This window comes from Castanea sativa, chromosome 9 (genome assembly GCF_040712315.1).
Source record: "Castanea sativa cultivar Marrone di Chiusa Pesio chromosome 9, ASM4071231v1".
Taxonomy (NCBI): Eukaryota; Viridiplantae; Streptophyta; class Magnoliopsida; order Fagales; family Fagaceae; genus Castanea; species Castanea sativa.
In genome coordinates, this window is record NC_134021.1 from 35,090,342 (window position 1) to 35,110,169 (window position 19,828).

Genomic DNA, 19,828 nt, shown 5'->3' on the forward strand with positions numbered 1-19,828 from the left:
TTGAAAATCATCAAGAATCAACTTGAGGGGGCAAAGGGAGTATGGCCAAACGAACTACCAGGTGTCCTATGGGCTTATAGGACAACCATGAGGACACCTACAGGCGAAACCCCCTTTAAACTAGCCTATAGAAGTGAAGCAGTCATACATGTGAAAGTACACATGGCCAACCATAGGGTAATGTAGTATCGGCGCGAGGAGAACGAAGAACAACTTCGTCTTAACCTCGATCTTATTGACAAGGTAAGGATGGACACAGAGCAGAGGACATCGAGATACAAAAATCTTATGGTTAGGCAATATGACGCGATGGTGAAACCCAGACGCTTCAACATTGGGGACCTCGTCCTTAAAAAGGTCTCTTTGGCAACCAAGAACCTAGCTCATGGGAAACTGTGACCTAATTGGGAAGGACCCTATAGGGTCATTAATTGCAAAAGGCAGGGATCATACTACTTGGAAGCCCTAGATGGACGGAAGCTTGAGCACCCTTGGAACGTTGAGCATTTGAGAAGATACTATCAATGAAGGGTTAAGCCTGGACAAGCTGCATTATGGATGAAGTCATGTACTTATTCTTTGTAATGAAGTTGAAGGGTTTCCCTCTTATCTACCTTACCTATGTTTATTACCACTACTGTGTGTTTTATATTTGAATTCCCTAAAAAGTGCATTAGACTCTAACTTATGCACCATGTGAAGATGAGTTTGTGATGGATGAAGTTATGTACTTAGTCTTTGTATGAATATTTTAATTCCCTAAGGCACTAGCTTCCAAGCGTGTGTCGTGCTTGTGGACAATGTTTTATATTATGTATATGTAGTTTGGATTTCTGATGTATGTGATACATAAGTTTAACTCTCATAATCTCTTCCACAAGAAGGCTAAGGCCTAAGACGAGAAAAATCCATGGACGCAGAGGTGTAACGTCTACAAGCTTTCCTTGAAATAAAGCAAAGAAAAATAAGCTTAAGGCATGCTCGTCTAATCAATGGACGAGAAGATGCATACTCGTCCAATGGACGGAATAAAACCTTAAGCATAAGCGTCCAAGAAATGGACGAGGAAAATGCATGCATATAAAAATATTTGGAATCCATGGATAAATACACCCAGCCAAGACGATCCAATCTTTGGATGAGTTAAATGCTGGAGGCGTCTTACCTAAATACAAAAGTAAACAGTCTAGCCTATGGACGAAAAAAAAGAGCTAGCTAAGTCAGGCTTCTAGACAAGCAAAACTGGTAAAAGCAACGTCATTCATAAGACGAGTTATACTTATGACAAAAACATTGAACATGAAAGAATGCCTGAATAAGGACGAGCTAAACACCACGAGTGGACGAACCACACTTAAAAAAACTAGTATAACACGGATAATGTAAACAAAGAGAACCTCGTCCAAGCAATAACCTGTTCAATAGAAAATGGGATAATTACAGTAAACCCACCTATGGTATGGCCTGTTTTCACTTTGTCTACCCGTGTTTCAATCATTTACACTTTGCCCACCTGAACTTCAATCCATTACCCATCCGTTACCCACATCTCCCTTTGCCGTTAGAAAAACACATTTTTAGAGAAAAACAAACATAACAAAGATCAAAAAGCTAGGGTTTTGATTGCTTAAGAAATTCTATAAGAACAAAGCGAAGGGAATAACACACAAATCCCACTCTGATCTTGGCTTCTTTCCCCAACCCAATTAGTTGCATGAACTTGCTGCCGTGTCCACTCCCAGCTTCTTCCTCGTTGTCGTTGCCCAGCAAGCTGAAGATGATCATGATCACGATCATGATTTGGGTTGAGGAGCTGCAAGAAGAGCCGCCGGATTCGCCGAGTTGTGGGGTTGTCGGATTCAGCCGGAGCTCAGTCTCACCAAGCCCTCTCTGTCACTCTAAACCCAAGCTCAGTCTCTCTAAGCTCTCGGCCTAAGCTCTCTCTAAACCCTTGTTCTCTTATTTCTAAAACTCTCTCAAACGAACACCATGGCCGCCCCTCTCAAGCTCACTCCCTCACATCAACATCGCCACCTTAGCAAAAACCCAGATCGACCGCTATCTTTGCTTCATGGGTTTTCTTTTTTTCTTTTCTTTTTTTTTTTTTTCTTTTGGGTTGTGGGTTTGATAATGATTTGATTATGGTGGGGTTATGGGTTGTGGCTTGTGGTGGTTGTGGATTGTGGGCGAGGTGGTGGTGGTGCTAAGTTGTGGGTTCTGATAGTGGTGGTGGTGGAGTGGGTGGACAAGAGTGAAAGAGAGGATGAAGGCGATCGGACTGCTTTGTGGGTTTCAATATTTTTTTTTTTTTGGCTTTTTGGTTGTGGGTTTTATTTGATTTTGGCTTGCTAGTGGTGGTTGACCTATATAGCCGCCGTTAGCACCACTACAAGCCATCGCCATGACAGCCAAGCTGCCGTACAAGCCACCATCAAACTTTAGGTTGAAACACTCGACCACCACCATCGGCAGGATGAACAATGGTGCTGTTTGCCTGTGATTGAAATTCTCTCTTTGGTTTGTTTCCATTTTCTATTTAATCTATGATTGGGTTCTAAAAAAATTTTATTACAGTTTGGGTTTGAAAAATGAGAGGGATTTTTGGTATGGATTCAGAGGGTTTAATTGGTTTTGGATGTGTGTAACTGAAAATTTTGAACTATATTTACAAATGTTGTGTTCTTGTGTTCGTGAGGAAAAGATTCAATGGTTCGTATTTTTTATCCGTGTTATGTTCTTATTTTTAATAAAATGGTGTTTTTCTAACGGCCGAGGGTGAGGTGGGTAACAGATTGAAGTTCAGGTGGGCAAAGTGTAAATGATTGAAATATGGGTAGGCAAAGTGAAAATGAGCCATACCACATGTGGGTTTACTGTAATTATCCTATAGAAAATAAAGCAATGAAAATAAACATTCATTCATGAAGTTAAAAAAAAAAGGGTAGACGACCACCGTCTAAAAACCCTTTATAAGTTAAAGCCTAGAAGGCAGTTGTTTGAAAGCTCGTCACAGAAACTATAGACGAGATAAATGTACTTGAATAAATTTGAATGGTCCAAAACAACGGACCTCCTACTTTAAATAAAATAAAAAAAGAGAAGTAAACTGATCAAATTTTTATGCTTTTCCCGAGGGGTTTTCTCCAGTCATAAGCTTGTCTTGGGCTGGCTGTGTGGAGGCATCATTTTCAACGTTGACGTCTTCAGAACTCGTCTGGAGGAGGGAGATGGCAGCGCCACCAAGCTGAAGTTTGATGGAGCTAAAATCAACTTCAAGGAAGTGTTCAATAGCGCCCATGTGAAAATCTTCGAAGCCAGCAGCATAGTTCGTGTCCAGAAAGTCAGTGAACTGGCTAGAAGCTCTGAACTCCTCCACAACAACCTTTTTGACATTCTTAAGAAGGGTACTTAGCTCATCATTCCTCTTTTGAAAATGATCAAGACGAGTATCCTTCTCAACAATGTCAGCCTTCAGCTCCTCGACAAGATTCTTTAGCTTCGTTAACCTCGTCCTTAGCCTTGCCCGCTGCTTCAGCCTAGCCTTTACAATTGTCCTCAACCTGCCGAAGCCTCGTCTCAAGCTTGGCCCTCTCCTTGTCTATCTCTGTGGCCTGCCTGGACGCCGCAATGAACTTTGACATTGCCTACGCGAATGGTTAAAAGTCCTATTAAAAAATAATAATAACAATAGAATGACAGGATGAGGTAAAGGTTAGGTTACACACCTTGAAGAGGTCATGAATAGCAAAGTGTTCAAACTCTTTCAAGGACATGTCATAGCACACCGCCACGTCCTCTTCAGTCATAAACTTTTTAAATCTTTCTCAGGCCAAGTCCTCATTCTCAACAATGTTCATGGGAACTTTTGGAAGAGGCTAAGACGAGACAGGAGTAGTGGTCTTGGACGGGGTAACACCAGCAGGTTCAGGCGTGTCCACATCAAGAACTTGGATGGATGGCACTTGGGAGATAGGGGGGACGATGCTTGGCTTGATAACTTCAGGCCTGGACAACCCATGTTTCGCCTTCTTATGCCCTCGATGACTAGGGAGTTTTCCCAAGTCCAGCGTCTTGGACAAGTTCTTCCTTTTGTCTCCAATAGAAGGATGAGGCTGAGACTGAGCCTCTGGCCTGATGCCCTTGTCCACTACCTTTTTTCCTTTGTTCTCCTTCATAGTAGTCATCCGTAAAAGGAAAAATGTTAGAATCATTTAAATAGATGATATCAAAACAAATTCTTTAAGTAAAAACTCACTTCTACGGACTGTAAGCTCGTGGGCTATAGCTTTAATAGAGGGCTCAAGGCCAAGTTCCCACATTGCAAGACGTTGAAGGGTGACCAAGGAATGGAAACTCCTATCGGGGTATAGACGAACTTTGTGGACGTGATCAAGATAAAACTTGCTTAGAGACGGTCGTCTAATAGTTGCATAGGAAAAAAGAAGAGAAGGGTTAGACGATTATAAGCAAAAGACAACATTATACAAAAAAAAAAAAAAAAAAAACAACAACAACAACAACAACAAAAACAAACAAGCATGTACCTTCAAGATGAAGGTTCCCTAACTATCCTATGTAGGGGGCAAATGTATCCCTGCTAACCTCCACAGGGTGCCCAGACCAAAAACCAAAGACAAAGAAAAATTTCGTCTTCTAGTTTCTATCAGGCATCACAAGTGACTTTATTAACTTATAATCTTTGCCCCTGGCTATAAATTGATAGAAGCCAAGAGACTAGTTAATTTCTGAGGATTTGTAACAGAAGAGGAACTCGTCCACGGTGAGAGGACGATCCCCTTCAAACGCCACCCTCCACAAAACTTGCATAAAAACAACTAGTTTCCATGCATTGAGGTTGGATTGACACACACCTAAACCTAACCTAGTAAGCAATTCCCTAACAAAAGCATTAAGGGGTAACCTAAGTCTCCTAAGAAGGTAAGCTTCATAGATGCCTATCTCAAAACGGGGGTTACAACACCACTCCCCATGGATGGCTAACATAGGGTTAATGTCGTCTGGGATCTGGTACCAACTCCTAAGTGAAGTAAGCCTCTTTTCATCCGTTTTGGAAGGAATGCCTACAGTGCAACTGTACACGGTCTCTACCTCGTCTAAAGGAGTAGATGGAGGAACACTCATCAAGGTACCAGCTTGAGACCCAAAAGCTGCCCTAGTCCTAAGATGTTCCTGGAAAATCTCTAAGTGAACTCCAGGAACACCAGGAACACCAGACATGTATTCCTCGCCCGTGTTACCCCTACTACTACTATTGCTATTACTGCTACCACTACTAGAGCCACTTTAACTAGTGGAGTCGTGAGACTCGTCTATAGCCTTTTCAGTACTGTTACTGGATGAAGAAACAATTTCAAACATTTTGAAATCTAAGGAAAACCAAAGAACGAGGATAAAGAGAGTACCTGGCTTTAGACGGAGGACTAAGGACGGGGAAATACTTCTAAGACGAGGTTCTGGATGACGAATGTCAATGAGGAAAATTTAAGAAATGTAAAGGGTAGGAGAGGAATTCCACTATTTATAGGCAATAAAATTTGGCATCTGAAACGACACAACCAATCAGAAGACACCACGTGGCATTTTCCTTGGAAAAATAAATCAACGCCACAGGCCTCCGATAAAATCATGACACGTGGCACAATCTGGACCACATAGGGTCAACCAAGTAAATGATGACACGTGACACAACGTGTAACTATCAGCATTAAGGCATGTGTCCAAGGACGACAGTGAATTCTATGATGCATTGGACAACCCTTGGACAAGGAGGCAACTGATGGTAAGCAAAAATAGATAACTCCAACTCATTCATAGGGGTCGTCCATGGAAGAATGACTATCCCCAACATTATATGGTCGCCCCTCTTAGGACGGTCGTCCATGGGTGCAAGAGCCATCCATTTGGAAAATCCCAGGACGACTCCCTAATCCTTAGGAAATTCCCAGATGTGGATTTCTTTACCAAATCTTATGAATCAGACCACGTGGTATTATTTGGTGGCATTAGCAAGATTTTCTCACTAACCTCCTACTTTACTTCCCGTGGCGGTTACAGAAGATAAGATTAAATATTCTAAAATCCTATGGTAGTTGACGGAAGTTAAAGCTTCCACAAGCACTGGGGAAGTTACAAACCGAGTAACCGCCCCGAGACTTGGTATATAAGGACTCATCCTCATCAAACAAAGGGAAGTGCTTTTATACATAACTCCTGAAAAGTTGGAACTCCATAAAATTTGAGAAAGAAACTAACTTTGGCATCGGAGTGTTCTTGGCCAGTCCACCCCGGTCACCTTTGATTGAATGTTCTTTTTTTCAGGCATTCCAATCAGTCGCTAGTCCTTTGAAACTCGAAGTATCCAACCTATTGATTTTCCTTGCATCATCAGGTATTTTACTACATATTTTGAAAAGTGTGCTGTATAGCTACATAATTCAAAAATTAAGGTTAAATTGCCCATCTTATTTCTCTTTTAAAAAAAAAAAAATCAAGTTAGAGTTTTTTTTTTTTTGGGGGGGGGGCTCTTAACATGTTTTGAGATATTCTCCTTCGATCTACTATATATCAATTGAGCAAATCATTCATGCATATTTTTCAAGACAATCTTAGGATTTTTTTCAAATTACTAATTTGGTCTATGTAAGTTTTTAAAAAAATTAAAAGTAAAAAATGTACAATTAATATATATATATATATATGAGTCTTTCAACTATTAATTATATTAATTTGGTAAACACATAGACCAAGGGTCCACTGAGTCAGATTAAAAATGATTAAAAACTTTTCATTGGACATGTTGCCCTTGATTATGGATCCATGTTATTCATGATTGAATATGGTTGTTCAGTCACTCATTCAGAGTATTCACACTAGGCCCAATGGTGTTTAGCTAAATTATTAAAAAATAATAATAAAACTCACTTTTTCTGTTTTAACTAGCCATTTTTCTCAAACACCCCAACGTTAGCCTTGATACTGTATTTCTAATTTTATTGAAATATTTATTTTTCTCTTCCCTCCCAACTCTAATAGTAAACCAGTTTCTCTCTCCAATCTTTTCCACCATCAAGTCTCAACACAGATCAATTTACAAATCATTCAACTTGGAAATAAGATCCACAATCATAAAAAATTTTCATTGTTCATCAACATAGATTGTCTAAAATTTTTTCACAGAACAATTTGCTGTTCATCAACACAAATCATCCAAAATGTTTTCATCACCTCTTAAGACAAATCAATTCACCATTTTTTGCACAATCATACATGCACCATTGCACAATCGCACAACCAAATCACACATCATCAAACATCACAATTTTCTCAAACACCATCTCATATCCAAATTCAACCACCACCTTGCAAATCTAGCGACCTAGCCAAGAACTCGAATTGTGACCCACCTCCACTATCACCCACCACAAATTGCCACCATAGCTTGGGAGCCTAAACATCAAAGACTCACCAAAATATGGGAGCATCCTACCCAAACAACAATTCAATTTCAAAACATTTTCCCTAAATCATGATCCAACCACCATCACTCACCACTCAAACCCACCGACCACCATCCTCCATCTTAGCTGATTTAAATGCATCGGAGAGAGAGAGAGAGATTATTATGAGTTGTATAATTATGTCAAATGGTTGGATGGATAAAAGAGATAGAGAAGTGACAAATATGAATATAAAAAAAAAATTATATTTAAATAATGTTTTTTACCTTTTTTTTTTATGAATTATTGAGCTTAATGTAGGAGGTGCTCATTTTTTTTTTTTAAGACTTGATGCGTAAATCCCAGAAGAGGGAAAAAAAAATCCTTCAACAAAAAAATAAGGCGAAAATGACATCAAATATTTGTGATAATTTGATAGTTACTATTGAAGGTGAAATTTGAACCATGGATATCATGGATGTGGATGACAATTTTGCCCTATCCTGCTTTATACCTTGGCCACCCCACCTAATTAAGTTTTCCCCACTCCATAGAGGTGGTGGAGTAGGGACAGCAAAATTATGGTGGAAGAAGGTAAAAATTATTGTTGAAAAACTAGGTAGTGTGTGTGTGTGTCTGTGTGTGTGTTTTTTTTTTTTTTTTTTTGCATTAGGAGTTTGGATTATGTTATTATGTATTAGAGTATTAGCGTTAAAGATTAATTTGTATTACCTTTGATGCGATAGTTACTCTACAAATATAAATATTTGTGGAGTGTGAGAAGTAAGGACTGAAGTTTAAGTCTCTAGAAAGTACATATATATATACACTTAGATTATGCAAAAGTAAAATTTCTATCTTGTATTAAAAAAAAAAAAATTGATTTGTATTATTAAGTATTTTAAATTTTAAATACATAAATACTAAAACAAATTTGTTTTTACTGTGATGTTATTATAAACACTCCAAATAAAATAATATTATTTAAATGTGATAAATTTATTTATAATTTTAAATATTTATATTAATGGAATGGGGATTATAAAATAATAAATTATAACAGTGGGCGGAGAAAATTGACACAGGACAAGACGGTTTCATTGCAATTCCTGAGTCTCATGAAATGGCAAATGTCAACTAGTTGTTGAGCAGCTACACAATTCTTGCCGACGTTAAATTGTATTTGGTATTCACCTAATTAACCACCCTTGACACTGAACGAAGACACAGTCACACAGTATACTAGTGTAGTGATGAGTTAATCCAAATATTTTGCCCCACTTTTCTTGCATCATTTTATATTCTACCCATAAAAACTTATTACGTGTTCATTTAATTAATTAAATATTATTATTAATTAATAATGGTAGTATTAATAAGTCAATAAAGATAGTATTTAATTACTTAGGTGAATACGTAATAAATTTTTATTGATGAAGTATAAAGTGAAGTAGAAAAAGTGGGACTGAAGATTTAGACCCGAGTGGGTGTGAGTGTGAGTGAGAAAAAGACATAAAGAGACGCAGATGGCTCAGTATTTGCCACGTGTAATTTAAGATAAAATTGATTCCTTCCGGATATAAAAAAAAAAAACCCAAATTCCACACTCTCAAATCTCAATCAGTCAAGCTATTAGGGTTTTCATCAACACACACACACTCTCTCTCTCATCGCAAAAACCCTTCGATCGATCCATTCGCTGCACTTTCGATCTCCCAAAGGTACACATCTTTCTAATCACTTCAACACTTTTCACAATTTCAACACTATGCTTCAAATTATATAAATCAAATTTGAAAAAAAATAAAAACAAGTTTCATTTCTGTTTGGTTGCCGAGAAAACGTGATAATCTATACTCAAAAATCAAAATATCAGGGTTTTGTAATGCCCGGATTTTTTTTACTAGCTGGGATCTTAGAAATTACCTTTAAAAAAGAAAAAGAAATTATATATGTTTTTTTTATACTTAGTTAAGCTTGACTTGACCCGTTGGATTAATCTGAGGTCAATTGGGAACCTAGAATAGTAAAAAATTACTCTGTTTATAGATTTTCATTTGTTTTTCTTAGCAACCAAACAAAGGGTTATTTGTGTTTTTCTCAGATATGTGATTTTTGTTGGTGGTTGAAAGTGCTGCATTAGATCTTTCAAACTGGGTAACTGTTTCTGTTACTTTGATCATAAGTAGAAATTAATTGGATATTCTGGAATGGATCTGGGTATTTTAAGTTTTTGTTGTTGGCCTTGAAAAAATTTAACAAATAAAGCATAAATATTGGGGATTTGCCACTTTTCTGTTGTTTGAATTTTGATGTAGAATCATAGGTTGCCTTTTTGTAGTTTAGTCTTTAGTCGAGCATTTGTTTCAACGACTAGTATAGTAGTATATTCTTTTATTCGGAAGCTTTTGGTAAGTTGAATGCTTCGAATTTGTACCACATAGCACTGGGGCATTTTCTTTTGGGAAAATGGGGGTAATTGCTGCTATTTTTAGTAACTGGATTTGGGTTTAATGGTTTTTATTCATTTCAATCTATCGATTGTGATGATGGCTGATGGATCCCTTTGTTCATTTAGAATCTGCTAGCGTGCCGTGCTAGTAAATGAGCATGGGGCATATGATACTTGTACATGAAGAGAATTACTGTCAGAATGCTTGGAGGTTTTGAGGGGTGTGAACGAACTATTATAGATCTAAAACTGTTGTTTTTTAAATCTTTGTATTAGTTGACGGTAGGACTAGGCTCAGTTTTTTTTTTTTCCCACCCTCTTAGATTTGATTAATCATTGTGCTAGGCTTTGATTTGATGTACCCATAGTATACCCTGTGTACTTGGGCTACACTCTTTTTTTAATAGGTTAATAAACTCATTAAATTAAGAAAAATGAAATCCCAATACACAGGGTGTGTACTGAAAAGGCATAGAGAGTACAAAAGAAAAATAAAAATAAAAACATGAGCTAAAGAAAGCTAGCCAATGTACACAGTTTTTTCATATGAATAAATATTTTTATTTACCAAAAAAAGTGTTTTAAACCTGAAGGGCTTTGTTCTTTAATTAATAATGAATGACGATTACAAAGCAAGTGGAAACCAGAGCAGTAGTATTAATTGGATTGAATATCATTTAGAAGCATTATAATTAACCTAGCTACGAACTATAAATGACAATTGATTTGCTTAAAGTCATACATATGGTATGGTGACTGCTAAAGTTTTGAGCTCACAACTTCCTTTGTGTAGTAGTATATAGATAATTGTATAGTTCCCTCAAGCGTTGGGGTAGGCCTTATTCATACTTCACCAATCAAAGAATAACATTAGGCGAGTAAAAAAGAGAATGAATTTATACAATCATCGGTGGATGTTGACTAGTTTGAGCATGATCATGCACACAACAATATCTTCTCAAAAGAATAGAAAGTTTTGAGCAACTATTTGTATGGAATGAACCTGTTGCATTTGAAGTTAAATATAGCCCCATCTGCTATTATGGGTCAATTTGTGTGCGTATAGATTTTGACATAAGATTTGATTCTGTCATTCTGTTGTTGGTTTGTATTATTTGTCTCTTTATGCGGCTTTTGTTTTTCTTTTACCTCATATTTTATGGGTTCATGTAGTATTAGATCATTTAATGCTTGTTTTCTCTTAAAGTTTGGCTGTGTTTTCAATCTTCAATATGAGCATTACTCTGCTATTGTTTGTGGTTCATGTTTTTGGGCATATTTGATTTTCCTTTCCTTTATTCCTTGTTTTATTGCTGTACTCATAAATTCTGATTTGATAAGGGTAACTAGTGGACTTTCCTCTCTCTCTCTCTCTCTCTCTCGCGTTTTTTTTTTAATTTTTTTTTTACTTTATAAATAGGACTTTCCTCTTTTTATTTTGTGCTTTCCTTTTTCTTTTTTATTTTTATAAAGGTGGGGGTGGGGCTTGCTTGAAGGAATATGGAATGATCAAAGATATGGTCTAGACAAATTAATTAGCATCATATCTTATGAAATTTTTTGTTTTACATTTACTTATTAGTGGAGATGAGGCTGTGATACTAAAATTCAAATTTCCTGTTTATATGCTTTAGTTTCTTTATAACTACCATGTTTCAAAAGCTTATGTTATATCTAATTTTTATTGCAAACTTAGACAGTATGTTCAGATAATAGTTAAAGGTTTGAGGAGCTCCAGGGACAAGTTTTGGGTTTGGTCTTCGCAACTTTGCGAGGGGAGAGGGTGAGGAAAAGATGTCAAGTGGCAGAAACACCCATTGGTGTTACCGCTGCAACCGGCCAGTTCGACTGCGCGGACGAGATGCAGCCTGCCCCAGCTGTAATGGAGGATTTGTTCAAGAACTTGATGATATGATGCGTGTCAGCCCATTTGATTTATTTGGACTGGACATTGATGAAGATCGCGATAGGAGGTTGGGGCTTATGGAAGCTTTCTCTGCTTTTATGAGGCAGCGATTGGCAGACAGAAGCCGGGGACATGATATCAGGGCAAGATCAGATGCAGTTCCGGAACATGCTCCTGGTTTAGGTCCTTTGCTGATCTTTGGTGGCCAAATTCCTATTAGGTTGTCTGGAAATGGTGGAGTTGAAGCTCTTTTCAATGGAACTCCAGGGATTGGTCTTACACGGGGTAATGCTGGTGATTATTTCATAGGTCCTGGACTGGAAGAGCTGTTTGAACAGCTTTCAGCTAATGATCGGCGAGGCCCTCCCCCAGCATCTAGATCTTCCATTGATGCAATGCCAACTATTAAGATCACACAGAGGCATCTTCGTTCCGATTCACACTGTCCTGTTTGCAAAGATAAATTTGAGATGGGGTCTGAAGCAAGGCAAATGCCATGTAATCATATGTATCACACAGATTGTATTGTCCCATGGCTCGTTCAGCACAACTCATGCCCTGTATGCCGCCAAGAACTGCCACCACAAGGATCGAGTAGTGGCCGTAGCTCAAATAGTCGAAGTAGAAGCAACAACTATAGCAGTAATGCTGATGGAAGGGAAAATAATAGGGAGACTCAAGGAAGAAGGAACCCTTTCTCCTATTTGTGGCCATTCCGCTCATCTACTTCTAGCTCTAATCATAATGGAGCTGCTTCCGCTGGAAGCAGCTCTCCGACTATTCATGAAAACGAGATGGGTTACTCAGGATGGCCTTTTGATTATTAGCACATGGTCTGTATAATTGTATTATTGCCATTGTGATTAAGATTATCGGGTCCAGCTTGCTAAACAAGTTGCTTGGATTGGACCAACATAAGGGAGGAAAAAAAGGAGTTGCTTGAATTGAAAGTGGTTTTAGAGCTTAAAGTCTACCAGACTGAGTGTGTGTGCTTGATGGTGAATTAAGCTCTTTTTTTAATTTTTTGTTATGTTTTGTAACTTGCTGCTTTTTATGTAAATGACTCTTCTTTTGTGAATTACCTGTCCTGAGCCTCTTTAGTGTTTTTGACGCTGCGATTGCTTGTGTTGGTGAGAGCTTTTCACTTATTCCTGATTTATTTGTCAGCTTGGGAAAGGGAGATTTTGATTCTTTGAATTCAAGTTATTCTCGTGCGGAGACCACGCGCATTAAGCCAAAAGCCTCCTGGGTATTTATTAGCATTCACAGGAGGCTCGCTAAAGGCTAAACCTAGCAAAAGTTTGGATTAACCAATGCTAAACAAAAGACCGAAAAAAGTTGCAAAAGAACATAGTACCGCCCGACTTAATGAGCATTGTTCATTGCCAACACTAAATTTAATTTGTATATTTCTTCTCTCTCTCTCTCATGCAGAGATTTGTTTAGCAATGGTGGTAGATGGGTATCAATGGGGGCTACTAGCCGGTAATTAGTGGGTTTGGTGCATGGTTGTCAAAATCGCGATTGAGATCGTAGGATCACATGATTTTACGATCTTACTCCACCAAAATATTTAGAATTGCAATAGGATTATAAAAATTGTAGGATCATAAAAATTCTAGGATCGTATAGGATTAGGATCGTATGAGATCCTATCAAAACATAAATTTTTGGTTTTTTTATGGGATAATTTTTTTTTTATTTTTTTATTTATTTTGATGAAACTTTTAAGGGTTTCATTTTTTCCATTTTGTGATGGTATGACTTTTTTTGTTTTGTTTTGTTTTTTTTTATTTTTTTATTTTATAAAATTATGTTAACGTAGGCAAATGTTTTCTAGTTTCTAGTTCACTTGTAATCAAATTGAATGAATGTTTTATCATTTTTAAATAAAGAATTTGATGTTGGCTTTGCTGCCTTTTAAGCTATAATGTTGTTAGATTTGTTTAATTAGTATACCAATGTGTGTTCTGATATTACTAAAATGTCTTTTTATATATAATTTTTTTATTAATTATGTTTGTATTTCTATATTGATTGATTTTTTTTAGCATGCTCTGTAATTGTTGTTGAGTGGTATAACTTGAATAGTTAAGTGTGAAGCTGTATCTTGATTTTTTTTGCAGTTTTAATATACAAATATACAATGTCTACCTAGATGATGAAATGAATGATGATTAGGACGGTGGTTATAAGAACCCTAGAATGCGAATGATTAACTGTTCATTTCACTTTAATATTCATCTTACTTTTGGATTTTATATTGTAGTTAGCTAGTTTCCATTTCCTAACTTATTTTGAATTTTAAACTTGGAACTTAGAACTTGGAAAATATTTTTCATATGTGTTGATAAATATTTTGATACTTGGTTGCTAATTAAACATTTATTGAACTTTTTAAATACATTGGGTCAACTCTTAAATATATTTGTTTCGTTAGTATAAACGTAGCAATGAATGGTATACAAATTACATCATATAATGCAAATCTTTGTTTTTTTATGGATGAATTCATAATTTACATGATTATTCAACGTACAAAATCACTATCAATGTTTTTTTTTTTTTTTGCTTTAAATATGAAAATAGTTAGGATCTTACGATCTACGATCCGATTCTACAATCCATGATCGCACCTACCTCTCATGATCCTACGTAGGATCCCTATCTTGATAACCTTAGTTTGGTACTTGAAGGTGGGTTTTTCTGGTGATTGGGTTTGGTGGTGATTGGTGGTTAAAGTTGAAGTTGGGTTCATGGCGGAGTAGTGGGTTGTATGTGATGGAGTTGGGTTGAGAGAAAGGGGTTTTATGGTGGTTGAGAGAGAGAGAGAGAGAGAGAGAGAGAGAGAGAGAGAGAGAGAGAGAGAGAGAGAGAGAGAGAGAGAGAGAGAGAGAGAGAGAGAGAGAGAGAGAGAGAGAGAGAGAGAGAGAGAGAGAGAATAATTTTAATTTAAATAACTTGAACAGAGTTGAAATGACATTTTTTAGAGCTAAATTGCAAACTAAACCCTTGTAGTTTAGGGGTAACTGGATTTAACACTCTAAAGTTTCAAAATTTTAATTTTTCCCTCTGAAGTTCTATATTGTTTGCATTAACAACCCCTCCATCCACGTATTCAGTTAAGTGCCACATAAGCTTACCACGTGTGTATAGTTCATCCAATAAAATAATGACATGTCAGTTTTATTATGTCATGTCATTTTAATTATTTAATTATTCAGGCTAAACTAAACATATGTGGCAAGTTTATGTGCCGCTTAATGGAAAATAAGAATGAAGGGATTGCTAATGCAAACGAAATAGAATTTTAGGGGGTAAAATCTAAATTTTGAAATTTCAAGATGTAAATTATGGGTGTAGTTTGTAATTTATCATTTAAAAAAAAATATATATCTATTAATGAGTTTAAACTTTACTAATATTTGGATTTGAAATACTTTAGTGTAAGATGTTATTTCAAATCCATAGTATCATAAGTGTTTGAATTTTGTAAAATCTTCAAAAACTCAAATCATCAGATGTTGTTAAATTTATATCAAGTTACCCATCGTAACAATTGTTCTTCAAATTCCTTGATTTTAAATCCTTAAGTTCAAACTTAAGCTTAGGTCTTTTATTGGTCTTTGGTCACCTTAGGATGGATGACTAGCTAGCTTTTTAGGATGGATGACTAGCTAGCCTCTTAACCCATGGCTATTAAAAGTTAATTCAACCTTATGTGTCTAAGCACACTTAGAAAATTCTACAAAACATCGTCCTCGAAACACGTACTCTTTGCTAAGGGATTGGTTCAAAATCTAGTATTAATAATCTACACCCTTACAAGTTATAACGCTTATCAAAAATCTACACCCTTACAACTAAGTTGTATTAACGGCTTTTTTTTTTAAACATTGGAAATGAAATTTTATCGTCAGATGATATCATTATTGTACTATTATTTCAGTTTTTAAAGGAAATTATTCTTCTAATATGATTTTTTTTTTTTTTACTATATATGGCCTGGTCAGATTTAACTTTGCGAGACACCAATTTTTTTCATAATAAAGAATAGAAGTTGACGTACATCATTTTGATTTGAAAAACAAGGGGGAAAGGAAGAAGCATTTTGGAGTCATTTAGTTTTGATATGGTAGCTAGCTTAAATGGTGTATAAAAAGTTGTGATTAATGTTTTATATGATTAAATCCAGTTCCATCTTTGGAATATAAAATTATCAATGAGCTTAGAAAGGATTGGAAAACGCATAAAAAAACGATTGGGAAATCCCACGGTTTGTAGCCCATTCACAACATAGCTTTAACATTAACTAAGGCAGAAAGAAAGCTCCTTATGTTATAAATACCTCATTTTGCTATTCTATTTGGCACAAGCAAGGATGGTCATGGCTAAAATTACTCAATTTCTTTGTATTTTTCTATTTCTCTTTATTTTCATTTTTCACCTTTCCTGCTGATGGAAGTAAGTGCACAAATTTAAAACCAACGTTTTGTTTTTGTTGTTGTTATTGTTGTTTTTTTGTTATTAATTGCTGCTATTATTGTTGTTTTACACAAGTTTAGCCATTCAAAATAATTCCTAATTTGGAATCTATTGAGCAAAAAATAGTCATAATGTTATTGGGTAGGGTATATCGTCAAAAGTTTTCTCATTATTTATTAATAAATTATGTATTCTTATTGTGATTGGAATTGCACTAATTTTCATTACATTCACAAGGATTCTTATTTTAAACACTTTTGAGGAATTTATGTATTTCACTGGTGATTTGAACTATTAAGTGCATACACTACAATATTAATTGCAAAAAGAAAAAAAAATAGAGTATTTAAATTTGAATTTTACTCATGTTAGTTTTACCATTACAAATGCTACTTGCGAAAATTAAATAATGAGAATATTGAACATAATTTTCACTTATTATGATAATTGAAAGAAAAAGAAATATAAATAAGGAGCTAGACTACTTTAGAAGTTGAAGGTATGATTTCTCTAAACACCATCCAAAGAAACTAGGAATTTTTTTTTTTGTTGAGAATACTAAATATTTTTAACACTCACACAGGATGAGGGGGGTGAAGATCTTAAAAAAACTTACAGTGGTGTATATTCAAAAGAGCCTAAGAAACTAGAATTCTCATTATGAATAGCAATTCTAACTTTCATAGCTTGAAAGGTACAATTGCTCTCTTTCTATATCTGTGTCTAATATTCTTCAATCTTTATATTGTAGAACGCACACATGACTCTCCTCTTCAACAAAGCAAAAGATACAAAGGGAGATGCAGGAATTATGAACCTTATATGAAAGAATTTGAAGAATGTTTATTTGCGTGCGGAAACGAAGAGGCATATCCTGCATATTGCATAAATGAGAAGTGCTACTGTCTTCGTAAGTTACTCTAAAATTGTTTCTTAAAAAAAAAAAAATTCCTCTAAAATTTAAAAATATTGGTTTAGACAATGGCAGGGCAGGGCCACAAATTTATCTTTGAGAGATTGAATAAAGAGCAAAATGATTTTTTTTTTTTCCCTTTGTATGAACAAAAATTAGATAGTTACTATGAGGAGGGAGATTTGAACCCCGAAATGAATGTCGGCATTGAAAACACTAGGAGATGTCAGTCAGTCTAATTATAGGTTTCTTGACTTTGTATGTATAGTGGTGTAAGAGGAAATTACTGCAACAACAATTTAAAATACAAATTCAATACTTTACTACCCACTACTTACACTACAAAGAGTATAGTTATTAAATAAACTCGTGTGATGATTGACACAAAAAATTGATATCTTTAACTTATTTTTAATTAATTATGACTTACGCACTTTATTTAAATTATGACTCATAAAGTGTAAGAATCAAAGAAAGAGTAATATTATGAATATTACAAATTTTATAATATAAGTCTTATAAATTTATGTGTCACCAATCATATTCATTGTCACAAGTGGGTTCCAGCTAGCTCAACTAGTAAAATCTCTGATGGTTGAATAAAAAATCTGGAGTTCAATCTCCATCTACACCAAAAACTGATTAGTGTCTTGGTCTGATTATAAAGAACTATTTTTAGAAGTGGACGCCATAGGTTAAAACTCTCTCTAAAATATATATATATATATATATATATATATATATATATTAATTGTCACGATAATGTGTAACCCTTTTGTAGTAGATTATTAATTACTTTAGCATCTACCACAAATAAAAACCCTTCTTTTGTTCTTCCAATGAATTTGAAGATAACTACATAGTTTAATTTTATAAATATCAAATTAATTCATATAATTTTATAAATATCCAATTAATTTATAGAAATTAAATTATTAGATATATAAATTTTAATTGTGATTTGTAGGCCATAACCATGAACAACTTATTTGACGTTTCATATGTATAAGCATGTGCACTTGTGATATTATTTAAACTAGTCGCAAACTCACGTGATGCGTGGGAATAGATAATTTTATTTTAATTATGGTATAATATATAATTTGTTCTCTAAATTTTGAGGAAAATAATTTGTTCTCCCAAAAACTCAAACAATTTCTATTTTTTTTTTTCATTTATCTATCTCAAAAAATATATCATCATTTTATTATTTGGATTTATTTTTTGTATACAACTAAACTGTTTGAGTTTCACATATATTATTCAGAATTTTTGTTGTCTTAAAAAGATATTATTATATTTATAATTTTTCTTATCATAGGAGTAGCTTCAAACTATTGATCGAATTTTGTTTATTAATATAGATACATGAGATTGGAACTGCATATTTCTTAACCATTCCTAAGAAACTATACTATATTATAAATTTAATATTTAAAATAATATGTAGGAAAGAAAAGTAGACTTTATGTCTAAAATTGAACATTTCACCTATTGAAATGAAAGAAAATAATATGTATAACGACATAAAGAGAACATGATCTATATTTTTTTTTTACTGCATACACTTTTATTTATTAAGATTTAATTGTCTTTAACTGGATCTTCATATCGCATTTTTGTTGCTCTGCTCTTGTTGAGCATTCTCATTCGTTACATCATTGGCCACATCATTATTCTTTTTATTATTTATTTTTTACTTTTAATTTTTTTGAAAATATTAAATATATAACTATATTGGCTTTATAAATTCATCTTAGGTAGTTTTAACTTTACATTTTCATTTACTTTAATTTTAATGTTATAACTAAATAATAAATTAATGAAAAATAAAAATAAAAATATTGTTTATACATATTCATCTTGGACAATTTAGTTTTAATAGTTGATAGACACATTTAAATACATAGCCAAAATTGTATTTTGACATAAATTCAAAATCTCACTTCCAAAATAACTAAGTATTATGTCCACAAAAAAAAAAAAATCAAACAGAAGCTAAAAGAGGGAGAGAGAAGACTTGTGACAAAAAACTTAAAAAATCAAACACACTACCAAATCGTATTAACCAATAATATTATATAAAAAATACAATGATTCATCAACTTAAAGTAATGTTGCAAAAAGAATAAATATTATATATATATATATATATATATATGTGCGTGTTTGTGTGTAGAGAGAGAGAGAGAGAGAGAGAGAGAGAGAGAGAGAATAATCACCTTTTTCGAGAGAGAAATAGAAAATAAAATGAGAAAAAGAAGTATTAAAATTAAAAATATATATAGTTATAAGTCAAACACCAAATTATCCAAGCCATGATATATAATAGAATAACATTATATTCTTGTAAACTATATTTATAGGCAATAGAATAACATTTAACAATCTTAGAATAAGATAAAAAAGATAATAACTTAAAAATACAAAACCAAATTACAACCCAAAGTAAAATTCTAAAAAATACATAAATAGATCAATATAAAGTAGAGATACCAAAAAAAAAAAAAAAAAAATTCACACAAAAATAAAAACATGAGAAAGAGAGAGAGTAATAACATTTTTCATGTGAGAAAATATGTATAGAATGTGAAAGAGAATGCCATATTTATAAT

At 34.4% G+C, this 19,828-nt stretch overlaps 1 protein-coding gene across 2 annotated transcripts; it reads left to right on the top strand.

Annotated features, from left to right (window-relative positions):
- Window positions 1-9,042: 9,042 nt before the first annotated feature.
- On the top strand, window positions 9,043-12,920 carry LOC142610524 (putative E3 ubiquitin-protein ligase RHC1A). Of its 2 annotated transcripts, none has more exons than XM_075782338.1 (2): window positions 9,043-9,178; window positions 11,606-12,920. In XM_075782338.1, the coding sequence occupies exon 2, from the start codon at window positions 11,704-11,706 to the stop codon at window positions 12,640-12,642; it is 939 nt and encodes a 312-aa protein (XP_075638453.1). In that variant the 5' UTR covers window positions 9,043-9,178; window positions 11,606-11,703; the 3' UTR covers window positions 12,643-12,920. The 2 variants fall into 2 exon arrangements, with proteins under 2 accessions (XP_075638453.1, XP_075638454.1); XM_075782339.1 differs by having other exon boundaries at window positions 9,052-9,178; window positions 11,610-12,920.
- The last annotated feature ends 6,908 nt before the right edge of the window (window positions 12,921-19,828 follow it).